This window comes from Pinus tabuliformis, chromosome J (genome assembly GCF_031772625.1).
Source record: "Pinus tabuliformis cultivar Carrire ecotype Pingquan chromosome J, CPIR1, whole genome shotgun sequence".
Classification (NCBI taxonomy): Eukaryota; Viridiplantae; Streptophyta; class Pinopsida; order Pinales; family Pinaceae; genus Pinus; species Pinus tabuliformis.
Window position 1 is genome coordinate 832,000,616 of NC_142295.1, and position 13,395 is coordinate 832,014,010.

The 13,395-nt window shown below is 36.5% G+C and overlaps 1 protein-coding gene across 3 annotated transcripts in view; it reads left to right on the forward strand.

The window, feature by feature from the left end:
* LOC149229284 (S-adenosyl-L-methionine-dependent methyltransferases superfamily protein) overlaps nucleotides 1-13,395 on the forward strand; it is a 304,238-nt gene that overhangs the window by 163,855 nt on the left and 126,988 nt on the right. For all 3 annotated transcript variants that reach the window (XM_089378551.1, XM_089378552.1, XM_089378553.1), the window contains one exon: nucleotides 10,145-10,198. In XM_089378551.1, the coding sequence (XP_089234677.1) occupies nucleotides 10,145-10,198 (54 nt within the window). The remainder of the gene's footprint in view (nucleotides 1-10,144; nucleotides 10,199-13,395) is intronic.

A 13,395-nucleotide genomic window follows, 5' to 3' on the forward strand; every position in this document is an offset into this window, starting at 1 on the left:
TCATGACCAACCCTCTTCATGCACACCGAGTTGCTACTAAGCATGTGCTGATATATTTGCATGGGACGATCAATCTTGGTCTGAGATATGCTGTCAGAGATGTGAGACTTCATGGATAGACTGATGCTAACTAGACCAAAAATGTTATTGACAGAGAAAGCACATCAGGGTGTTGCTTTAGTTTGGGGTTTGCCATGATATCTTGGATGAGCAGGAAGTACAAGTCTGTTGCTTTAAGCACGACAGAGGTAGAGTATATCGCTGCTAGCATGGCTAGTTGTGAGGTAGTTTGGTTGAGGAAGCTCTTTGGAGAGTTGTTTGAATAGGTTCTAGATACGACAATGATATATTGCGACAAGAAGACTGGGATCTGATTAGCAGAGAATTCTGTGTTTCATGACAAGTCCAAGCATATTGAAAGCATGTATCACTATGTTCGAGACGTGGTGCGAGAGGTGTAGTGAGATCACATTTTGATAGACGAGTAGATAACAAATATTCTTACCAAAGTTTGCCGAAAGGGAAGTTCTTGGTCTTTAGAGAGCAGCTTGGATTGATGGATGTGACCTTCCTGGGTAAGGGTCTTGGCTGATCGAGGACATAGAGCTATGCCCTTCCCCCGTGTTTGAGGTCCCAGGGTGAGGAATTGAGCCATGAGAGCCCTCGAGTTGAGGGATCTTTGGACAATAGGATTTGCGATCCTTGTCAATTATGGCAAGTTGGGCTATCTTGCCTATTATCACTGTAGGGTGTATGCGATCCCTCTCATTTATGACAAGTTGGGCTATCCTCCCATACCATCTGTTTGACACTTGACATAGTATACCCCAGTATGCATCCTTCCCACAAGCTGGGCTTGATGTGATTACCATCCATCTGGCAATGGATGAGGTGAGACTTGGGAGTTTGTGATCCTTACCTCTGGTAAGTTGGGTATCCTCCTGGAGTGAAAGGATGCAGGTGTTCTACCACTTGATTCTTGAGGGTCAAGGTGGGAAGATCAACGGGCAATAGGATGTGTGATCCTTGTCTTGTATGACAAGTAGGGTTATCTTGCCTATTGTCCTTGGATATAGGGTGGTAGCTTGAGCTACCCTATGATGATGATTCTTCTTCTTTAGATTTGAGAGGGTTCAATAGATGAGCGGAGATGAGCAGAGACGAGATGTGACTTGATTCGGTGATGACGATGACGAGATTTTTTGAGATAAGATTCATGATGTAGTTGGAAATTTCTCCCTAGCTGAGAGGGAGTGTTAGTATGATAGTTCACAGACAAATTCCCTCATGTGGACAACCTTTCTCATCAAGAAAGATCACTACTAGCCCTTGGAAGAATTTACTGTAGTTAAGGAAAAATATATTTTTTAAGGTGAAACCCACATGTGCACAAAAGTACAAGTCCGCCTAGGCAAGCTAATTCGACCTCCTAAGTCTCATATAAATACGCATAATGTCACATCACTTTGGAGCACCATCACAAGCATCTCTCCTCTCTTGATTGATTTGACTACTTAAGAAATGTTGAAGTATGTAACTAGGTTTGGTCTTCATAATTGTATTTGAGTCTCAATGAAATGTACTTATCAAAAGAATGAAGAAAATATTTATTATTATTATTATTATTATGACTTATTAAAGCATGGGTTTCATGCTTGGTTCATCTTGTTTTAGGTCAAAGTCCCCATTGAGGACTTTTAGGATTTATTCTGAGTCATTAGAGTCATTTTCCATTTAAAGAGACCCTTCTTGGGCTTTCAAATCATGTAAAAAGAATGATTTTTGAGTCAAAAATGAATTTAGTCTCCTCCACAACAAGTCGACTTCGAGAAGATCAAGTTGGCCTCAAGAAGGGTAATTCAACCTCACTGGAAGTCTCTATATTCAAGGTAGTTTGAAATCATTTGGAGTAATTCATTCTCTCTCACATAGTTTGACATCTTGAAGTTGGAAGCTGGAAAGTGCGAAGCTGGGAAAACGCTGGAAAGAGTCTAGAAAGGAGTGCGAGTTTTTGGAGGAAGAAGGAAGACACCAAGATCGAAATTTTGGGCTATCTCTCTCTCACTTTTGAGGTGTATCAAGGGAGATTGAAGTTTTTCTTTATCTAGTCGAAGCTGCTACTGCTGCTGCTACCGGGTCGAAGCTGCTACTGCATGTTGCTGCTACTAGGTTGAAGTTTCTTTTGAAGAGTTATCATCTGCTAGAAGGATTGAGGATTGACTTGGTGTGGAGGAATTCTTTGTCTAGGTCAAGAGTCTTGGATTATCTCGAGAAACTATTGAAGGAAGAATTGTTGATTGGGCTTTCCCCTAGATAGGGGTTTTGGCCTGGTTGTCTGCCTACATCTGTTGTCCTTGTGCTATTTTTTTGGTAATTGCTTGATGAACTAAAAGATAAAAGAAGAACATAAAGATAAAAGAATCACAAGTAATTATCTATATAAGAAAATCTTTTTGCCTTTTTGATTTTCTAACATGGTATTAGAGCTAAGGTGAAGGAGGAAAAAGGCAATTTTGAGTATCTACTGAAAGAAGTCTAAAGGATTGATCAAGGGATCATATAAGAACTCTTATAAGGGAAGAAGCTCACTATCTTCAAGGACAATGTCTAACACAATAAAAAGTGAGAACAAATTGGAAGGAGCATCAAACTACAGGTCATGGAAGAAGAGAATTGACCTCATTCTTGAAAAGAACAAGGTCTTGGATTTGGTCAAAGGAAAGGTGAAGAAACCTATCGAAGAATCCAGTGATGCAAACAAAGTGAAGTATAGAGAGTCAGAAATATTGGCCATGACACTGATGGTAGAAAGCATAAAGGACAATCTTGTCCCATACATTTCCAATATAGACCATGCTCAAGAAATGTATGAAGCTTTGTCAAAATTGTTCACTATCAAGAACATTAGTCAAGTAGCAAGTTTGAAGAATGAGTTAAGGACTACAAAAATGACAAAGGATGATACTGTGGCTTCCTTCTTTGTAAGGATATCTAGAATTAGAGATGAAATTCAAGCCATAGATGAAATTGTATCAGAAAAGGAGCTAGTAATCACTGCATTATTGGGATTACCACCTACTTGGAGTTCTTTTGCTTTAGGTCTCAGCAATTGGAAAGAAGCTCTTACGTTCGAGCAATTATGAAATGCTTGCACCGAAGAAGAAATGAGAATCTCATTAGTATCCAACAATGAAGAAGAAAAGGTTTCAAATACATACTCTGCTTCCCACAAGATAGGAAACTCCAAGAAGTCAAGAGGGCCAAGAAGGAAGGTTGATATGTCCAAGATAGAATGCTACCAATGTCACAAAATGGGTCACTATAGAAGTGACTGCCCCAACAATTGGAAGAACCAGAAAAGGAGCAGAGACCAAGCCAGTGTTGTTAAAGAAGGATCTCCAAAGAAAAATAAGCTTGAAGAACTGGATATAAGGGACTTACACTACTAAGTCCTTTGATCTAAGCTTTAATTATATTATTTTTGATTTCTTAATATTTGTAAGTTTAACATATTTTAGAAAAACATTCTTTTATTTGTTCTTAAGGTTTTAGGTATCCCTCAAGCTCTGAGTGAGTCCTCACCAACCTTCGAAGATAAGTATCTTATTACCTTTTTTTATTTTTAGTTTTCCTTACTTATCTAGTTTTGTTTGCATTAAATACTAATCACATTTCTACTCATATTTTCCTTGTTTAGGAAAAACTTGCTGAAGACTCAAGGAAGAAGGCCTCACAAGACAAAGTGTTGGAATTACAAGGTTTGTTAAGAAACAAAAGGTATGTTTTGAACTACAAGTTTTTGCTCTCTTCATATTCATTCTTGATAAACTATTGCTAACATCATTGTGTCTAGCTTTCTTGAATCTTAAAGATTCTTGATTGGGTGATTCATCATTAGATAAATCTACCTTCCTCATATCTTTGATTACTCTTGTGGAACCCTAGAAAGGTTTGTTGTGAAAACGCTATCTGAAGGGTATGTTGATGATAATGTGTGAAACCATAGCCTACTTAGGGTTATTGCCGATGTCAAGAAAATGTCTAATGCTTTGATGATGTCATGCTTGAGGTTTTGGTATGGTTATGGAAACCCTAACTTGTTAGGGTTGAATGATAATGTTTAAAATCTTGAACATTTGAAGTATTGATAATTTAGGGTTTGCTATGTTTTGTATTTAAACCCTAGATCATTAGGGTTTGGTTGGGTGTATAAGCAAGAACTTATTAATGTTCTAGAAATGAAATCCTTGGTATATGTGTGTATATCCGATCAAACCCTAGTCTGATCAAATTTGTGATATGTGTCACTTTAATATATTGATGTTTGTGGGTTTGACTAACACATGTTATGATATTCTTGTGCATGATGATGAAATCCTAGATGTATGGGTTGACCTAATTGTTAACAGTCATGATTCCTAGGGTTTGGAAGTAAACCCTTGTCAAAGTTTGATTCTCTAGGATGATAGTATTTGTGAATTCTAAGGTTTTGTAACTAAACCTTAGTAGAAGTTAAAATCTCTGATATATGATGACAATGTGATAATCTGGGATTTATGAAAAGTTGATAAAATCTGAAATTGTATTGTGGTTGTTGAGAATTAGTAAAATCTAGGGTTTACAACAAATCCTAGTGGAAGCTAGTCATGTTGATACTTTAAAATTGAGCTATGATTGGTTTTGATTGTTAAAGCTCATGTATGAAATCTAGGGTTTCGCACTAAACCCTAGTAGGAAGTCTAACATATGAAATCTAAAAGTTGTTAGATGCATTACATAACTATATTTGTTTAAATTGCTTCTAGGGTTTGCAATATGTTGTAGTAGGGTATGTCATACCTCTGGAAGAAACATTGAAACCCTAGATGTAATGAAGGTTGTTATGAAATGCTCAAAGTCTTGATATAGTGTAGGGTTTATGACAAAAACCCTAGCAAGAAGTTGAAGAGTATGTGTCTCTTGTTTGTAACTAAGTTTGGGTATCTGATGTATAAAGTTGAATGCTTCCATTATTATATGATTCTGATATGGTTAACTTCATGCTTCTATAGATTTGGTTGTACTTGCTATCTAAGTTGTGCAGGTACATAATCTTCAAGATGGTGAAGATGTTCATTTGATAAGCATGACGAAGAAAATTATGTGAATAATGATGGTCATGATAACTCTAATAAGAAGGATGGAAGTCAAGAAGGATTCTCCAATGTCGTAGAAAAGAAGTGGAACTCCCTAAGTTAAGAGGGGGCTTGGATAAAAGAAATCTCTCAAAGTTGAGAGGGAGTTTGGATGAAAGGTATCTCCCTGAGAGGGAAGGGATACAATAGTCATATTGAACACCTTGAAAGAAACTGGAGAATGCATTTTGTGGGGCTGTTGAAATAAGAAAAGCCGGATCTATGTAGAATATATTGCTGCATATGAAGTAGGAAAAGAAAATGTGTCATTGAGGAATCTTCTGTCAAGATTCGTTTGAATGTCCTACTGTGATAAATTGAGAAGCAACATCTAGTTGTTTGAAAGACTCTGGAGGTTTGTGTTTACTTATGTGGATTTGAAAGTTTGTTACTGATTGGGGTTGTGTTTGTACAGGTAAATCTCTTTGAGGTTTGATAACATGCAGGTTACACGAGACAGATTTGTTATCGATTGGAACAATCGGGAGTGTTGAGGTTTTGTGTGTTAAGACACATTGCCTGGGAGGACATCTGGCTGACACTTTGTGTTGATGTCTAGTTCCCAAAGAAGGGAGGGTGGTGTTGGTCATAGAGCTCTGACCTCGGATACACACCTAGATCCCTGGGTTGATGATTAGCAAGTAAGCCGATGTTACCTAGAGAGGCTGAAAGCTTTAGTCCATCTTAGTTCCACCTAGATTGATTGCCCTGGTCAAGAATCTAGTCCATGGCATTGCGGTGCCTAAACTATTAAAGGACCTTGGATAGATTGCCCTGGTTAGGAATCTAGTCCATGGCATTGTGGTGCCTAAATTCTTCATGGTTCATGTGTTCTGAGATCTTCCTTGTACTTATGAATACCTCCCTAGTTAAGAGGGAGTGTTGAAATATGTAACTAGGTTCTGTCTTCATAAATGTATTTGAGTTACAATGAAATGTACTTACCAAAATAATGAAGAAAATATTTTTATTACTATTATTATTAAGACTTATTAAAGCATGGGTTTCATGCTTGGGTCATCTTGTTTTAGGTCAAAGTCCCCATTGAGGACTTCTAGGATTTATTCTGAGTCATTAGAGTCATTGTCCATTAAAAGAGACCCTTCTTGGGCTTTCGAATCATGTAAAAAGAATTATTTTTGAGTCAAAAATGAATTTAGTCTCCTCCACACCAAGTCGGCCTCAAGAAGATCAAGTCGGCCTCAAGAAGGGTAATTCGACCTCACTGGAAGGCTATATATACAAGGCAGTTCGACCTCACATAGTTCGATATCCTAAAGCTGGAAGCTGGGAAATGCGAAGTTGGAAATGAGCTGGAAAGAGTTGGAAAAGAGTGCGAGTTTGTGGAGGAAGAAGGAAGACAGCAAGATCGAAATTTTGGGCCATCTCTCTCTCACTTCTAAGGTGTATCAAGGTAGATCGAAGCTTTTCTTTATCTAGTCGAAGCTGTTGCTGCTGCTACTGCATGTTGATGTTGCTAGGTCGAAGTTGTTTTTGAAGAGCTATCATATGCTAGAAGGATTGAGGGTTGACTTGGTGTGGAGGAAGTCTTTGTCTAGGTCAAGAGTCTTGGATTATCTCGAGAAACTATTGAAGGAAGAATTGTGGACTGGGTTTTCCACTAGATAGGGGTTTTGCTCTGGCTGTCCGCCTACATCTGTTGTCCTTGTGCTACTGTTTTGGTAATTGCTTGATGAACTAAAAGATAAAAGAAGAGCATAAAGATAAAAGAATCGTAATTATCTATATAAGAAAATCTTTCTGCCTTTCTGATTTTCTAACAGGAAATTGCAGGGCTATTCTTCACACGTGCGAAGGGAAGCATTTTTTTTGTTCTTGTGCATTGAATTTTTGTTTAGGGCTGCTTTGACCAGCAAGGAAAAGGGTTTGTTTGACTTGGATTTTGACCTGTTCTTGGAGGCCGAGCTGACGGAGCTTTGGACAGAACTTTTCTGGGTTGTTTGACATCTGTTGACCACAAACTTTCACCAAAGTTGACTGCAGAGTTCTGAAGTTTGACTGCTGGCTCTCTCTCGCCATTTACTGAGTTTTTGGAGGCTGTTTTGACTAGGTTTGACTGAGCTTGGAAGGCCTAGTTGTTTGATTTTTGACCGAGCTGATTTGGAGGGCTGTTGATGTTGACTTTTGGACTGGTTAGGGCATCATTTGCTGCTGTTGACTTTGACAGAATTTTCAGATTTGACTTGTTGAGCAGATTTGACAATTGGGCTCATCTTTCATTGGATCCACAACTCAGTCTTTATGAGGGCCACTTGTATATTCTTCATGTGTACATGACACATGGTGAAGATCTAAATGCATATAGACAAAATTCTTGATCATCTATTATCCCAATTTGTTGTGCTTTACTGAATGATTAAAATATTAGGTCCTGTAACTCCTTTTTGATGAAGAGCTTGCCACTTGTGAAATAATATGAGTGACAAGGGTTTGCAAATGTACACCATGTTTGCTGTGACAAACCAGTTATCTAATTGATTTCATGGTCTCCTCTCATCCAAAGACATATCTCATCGTCTCCTCTCATCCAAAGCTGATATGTCTGAATATTCGTCCAATCTAGCATCAAAACAAGCAATTCTGTTTGTGACCTTGATTTGTAGAGAAGTTCAAAATAACCTCAAGTGGGCTTTCTTCACTTCATTGGCTAAATCTCTGTCCTTCTATAGGGTGTATTTAAGTGAACTAAGACAATTCCTTTTATTCATTAGTAGTATTTAGGCTTCCTAAATGTCACGCGCCTTCATTGTGATTCGCCTCTTCAGCATTATATAAGAGGTCTTATTGTTCAATTGTAAATAATATATCAATTCTATTTCTAAATATTTTATTGTACACTTTGTGCCTTAATTTCTGCGATATGTTGTTATGTATATAAAATAATATTATTCATATTTTATACATTTATATATTTTTAATTATTAGCTAATATTTGAAAGTTAAATAGGATTCAGCTTTTATGCTTCATTTGGGATTAGAGCTTCATTTTTTTTATCAATGATTGAACTCGTTGCCCCATATTCAACCACTAAACCATCACCATTATTATGGGTATATCACGGATACCATCTTTGACAATTGATAAACTCATTAATTGTATTGAGGAGATGACAAATAAATTATTTGAACATTACATATATGAGGAACACAATGAAACTAAACATGCTCCAGAAGAAGTGTTAGGACCCACTCCAAAAACAGATGAAAGACTAATCAACCTGAATGAAGATGATAACTAATCAATGTGATGTCAAGGATGAATATGTTGAAATAAATACTGATGAGAATAAAAGCTTCATGATCATCAATATGAAGGGTTATCTTCACCCCTCTTGTTGTGTAACATTAATCAACATGAAAAACTGAATGCTTATCACGATGTCAAAGAGGAAAACATTAAAGGGCATCTACAATACACATTGACTTCTACGTTGGTTGAGGACTTAGTTTTCGAATCCGCTTTGGATTGTAAAATGGATAGAAGATGCGAGTATGAAGATGACAATTCTCAGCAGGAGATAATGGGTGATGATTAGATGAATGACATTCAGAGAGATGATTATAGCAGGGAAAGGTTCTCAAATTATGGAGATAGAGGTAGAAAGAATAGGCTCTCAGATTATTCCCAGGAACCACTGCAGGATACTCTTGTTTAATAAAGGCAGTTTATGATGGAACGTTCTTATAACAGCTGGAGAAAGTTGTATGCCAAAGGAATTGAAGACTCCATTCTATGCAAAAGGGTAAAGTTTGTCAAATATTTCCTATTGCAAGAGTGCACTAGTGCGCACGATAAAGCTACCCAAGCTAATTGTGTCATTGATCGCATATTGTTTATAACTTTATATGCTATTGCAATGTTATTGATCCCACATATTCCACATATAATTGTTTTAGTTCTTTTAGTAAAGACACGAAGAAGATGGTAAATTGGCGGCAACCATGTCAACAGATTGTAAACAAGTGGTATAAAAGGTTCATTGATTATTTAATGCTGCTTTGCAGTAATATATGATCAAGATGTGGTCAACACGAGATTGGAGTATTAAGAAACTTGAAAATTAAAGATTTCCTAAGACCAGGATATGTGCAATGGAGATCCTATTTTTCTGAAAACACACACACAGACACGTCTTGTTTTGTCATTGATATTCCCAATTGCAAGGTTTGAAAATTTCAGAGTTTTCAGAATTGGTCAATGACGATGTATGAGAACTTACCTGAATCTCATGGTGATGATAGACTTGAAATCCTTGTGAAATTATATTCCAAGGAGAACAACCTCCTTACTAAACAACTGACAATATGCCTCTTTCACTCGTTAGTCGAAGGTCTCCATCATCTCCATTTTTTAATACCTTATGGTGATGCATTAATCCCAGTACAAGAATGTCAGCGTAATATGGTATATGACAGAACTCATGTAGGATATATCTAGGGGATGATTTACATGGTGGGTTTGGCTCTTTATTACAGGCTTGGGGTGGCAGTGTTTTGGATGATAGTCAGATTGTTGAATAAGATGGGAATGCAAGGTATACATTTTGAACATGTGCCTCCTTTACAATCATATCTCTTTCCCTTTGGAATGTTGGAGTAGTAGTTGCCCAAGTTGGATCAGCAGTTTGAGCTGCAAGGGATCTTGCCATCAATATATGCACGTATGTGGTTTCTCATTGTTTTCTCCACTGACTTGCCTATTTCATTAATATACTAAGTTTTAGTCTCATAAAGGATATCTTGAGTTTGTTCAAGGGAGTTGAAATGTAGCATTTTCTTCTTATGTTGTAATTTTAATGTGAGCTGAGTATTTATAACTTTGCAACATGTAAATATTAGCTAATTTGATTATGTCTATATGATTTTTCTGACTTTGATGTTAAGTTTGTTTATTGTAGCATTTATGATTATTTCCTCAAGTTTTTTTATTGAAAGGATAATTTGTGCAGGGAAAGGCGAGTTGCATGGCCGCTGTTGCCCTCAACCCATGCCCTGATTGGGAGGTATTGTTATAGGATGTAACTTCTTTGCCGTGTACTTCAACTTCAGAATTTTGCTTGATTTCTGTTGCCAATTATATGCTTAGGGCCCCAATCCTAACTAAATTCAATTACTATCAGTTGATTGTAGATGCTGGCATAGGTATAGATGCAGTAATGTATTGGGTTTTTCTAACTTGAAATGTTTTCTGCATATAATACATCATGGCATTGTTCAAGCAAAAACTAGTTTATACTGGTCAATTAGATATTAGACATAGGCATTGATAAAGTCACTTGGATTCTAGATTATTTCATGTTTTGTTTTACTTTAGTGTGATTTTTGGTCTATCCCACATTCATAAAGTGGATTAACCCAACTATCTTGTAATTCTCTATAAGAAATATTTCACTCTCTCATTATCGTTGCAATCTTGGTTTTCTTTATGTGTTTGTGTTATTATTATAAGGTATTAGAGCACAACATTCTCAAAGCCGTGTCAAGAGTCTTAGGCCATTGAAAGAAGAGCTTTGTACTATTGCGACTTTAACAGTCTGGGTGCCATGGTGTTTGTGTGCGTATTGAAGACCTAGGGACTGCTGTTGATAGAGACATATCAAGGGTTCCTAGTGTGACATATCAAAGAGCCAAAAGGGCTTCAAATCATTTGAAACCAAGTATTGTTTCGTTTTTAATCTCAAAGCAAAGTAAATTTTCTTTAAATCGGAAACCTTCAGAATGCGGTTTTGGAAGGGGAAAAAGGGGAATCAAACTGTCGAAAATCAACCATGAATTTTAGCCACTAGAACAACAATTGGAGCTCTATGGGCCTGTTCTTTAGTGAAAATTCTATTGTTTTTTCAATTTAGAGGATTCTGGAGTAGCTTCAGTCTGTTCTTGCCTGTATTGATTCCCAGATCTGTAGATGTAGAGAAATTGGTTGCTGATTTATTGTTTTTCAGCAAATCCAAGAATAAATTTGATTAATATGATGTTTCTAGAAGATCTGACTGTCTAGCACTGTTTCAGAGCAGATTTGTCAAAATATGTCTGTTTTCATAGTGTTCCACCAAGTTTTTGAGATACAAGAGCATGGGAGTGGGGAATTTAACATGGGGGATATGTGGAGACACCCTCAAATTTTAGAGGAATTCATGGGGGACAAGGGGATCTCGAGATCCCTAGCATAGAAGGCCCTATCTCTAAAATTAGAAAAATAAAAATAAAGATCCCAACGTAACAGTTCATAACATGCAAATTCATTATTGTGCAATGTAAGTACTAAATTCAAATTTGTAAATGAGAAAACATGATTCATGTTTATATTCAAAAACAAAATCCATTGATTAAAATTTATCATTCATTGTTCTAAGGAGTACTAAGCAAAATAGTAGATACTGAAGTTTGAAATAGTAAATTAAAATTACTCAAAAATAGTAGAAAGTGATCAGTCAAAGACTTGGTCTGAGATCATGAGTATCTAGAGTCAAGATTCAAAAGTTTAAATTGAAAATTAACAATGGACAATGAACACTGAAAATAAAATGAGTATTAAGGAGTCAATCCTATTGATTGGTCATCTACATCCGTTTGCTGCATGAAGTCATTGGAACCATCAATGGGAGTGTCAGTATATGTGTTAGAGTTACCCTCATGAGTAATCAATGGCAAATCAACCACTTTGAAAATGAAATATGAGATAGAGAATCAGGCATTAGAAGGTTTTATGTTTTTATGTTTGTGTTTTATTAATATGCAAAGGTTACTGGAAAACAATCGAGGGGTGATCTTATTTGTGTGTTTTTCGATAACATGTGATTGGTACAACAGTTTAGACTCTAGAGCTTGTATCCAGGTGATCGTACTGTAGGATTGCAGATTGAGGGAGGGGAAAATAGGTACTTTTCTCTGTTTCAGTATATTTTTCTGCATTTTTGACTTGTATCTATGATCTCTTTACCCTACATCATGCTTAAAGGCCGCAAAAGATTCTCTGGAAAAAACTACAATATATGGAAGCAATATATGTTGCCCATTTTTGAATATGGGTGCTTGGGTACTATTGTCCTCGGTCACGATATCCAACCACAGCTTTGTTCATCAGGTATTCAATGGTAGCATGGTCTGTGTGTACAAATACGTGATATCTAGTGACATAATTTCTGAATTTATTAGTAAGAGCATAAGCCACTGTAATGAATAATTTTTGAGTAAATATGTAATTTAGGTCTACAGTAGATAAATTTACGTTAATACAGTAAATTGCAGAAGGCATCTTATTAACTTGTTGATCTGACACTGCTCCTACTACTTTGCCTAAAGCATCAATATGGATATGAAAATGAAGATTCTAATTAGGGCCTAGTAAGACAGGTGTTGTGGTGAGTTTTTCCTTTATGCAATCAAATGTCTCTTGACACTGAGGTGTCCAACATAAATCTATGTCATTGGACAACAAGGAAAACAAGGGGGAAGCTATCTTCTTAGTTTTTTTTATGAATCTCCTGTAATAACCTGCATGCCCTAGAAAACTTTTGACATCATTTTGCTTTTGAGGATTGGGCAGATGCTTGATAATGTCCACTTAGTTTAGATCTATCCCAATGTTGAGAAAAAGGGTACCGAGGAGGTGTTTCCTAGTGCTTTTTGCCTTTAGGCTAGGAAAACACATGTGACCACCTTTTTAGTGGGTGACTTTATGAGTTATTAAAGTCATGTGACTTTTAGTGACTTTATAAAGTTCAAAAGTACTTAGTACTTTTTTATATTAAAGTTACTTTATAACATCAAAGTGACTTTATGTTTTTAAAGTGACTTTAGGAGAACAAGTACATGGTACAACTTAAAGTTATAAAGTGACTAGGGAGGCTCATTAATGAAGGGGGAGACATGAAAAGGTGATTTCTCTTACTTTGATAACTGCTTGTGATGATTTTTTTCCTTAACTTGATGTACTTGTTATAAGCTTCTTCTTTCACTTGATTATTATTATGTTCTTATCATCAAACAATTACCAAACTATGAAGATCAAAGAGACAAGAGGACACAAAATATAGGTTGCTAGCCAGGGTCAAAACCTCTCCTCTTTAGAGGAAAAACCACAAGAATTCTTCTCTTCTTATAGAATCTTCAAATGACGAATTCCAAGACCTAAGACCCTTGACCAAGACTCCTCCAAGATCAAGTCAAATGTCTTCTTGATGAACTTGCTTCTCACAAA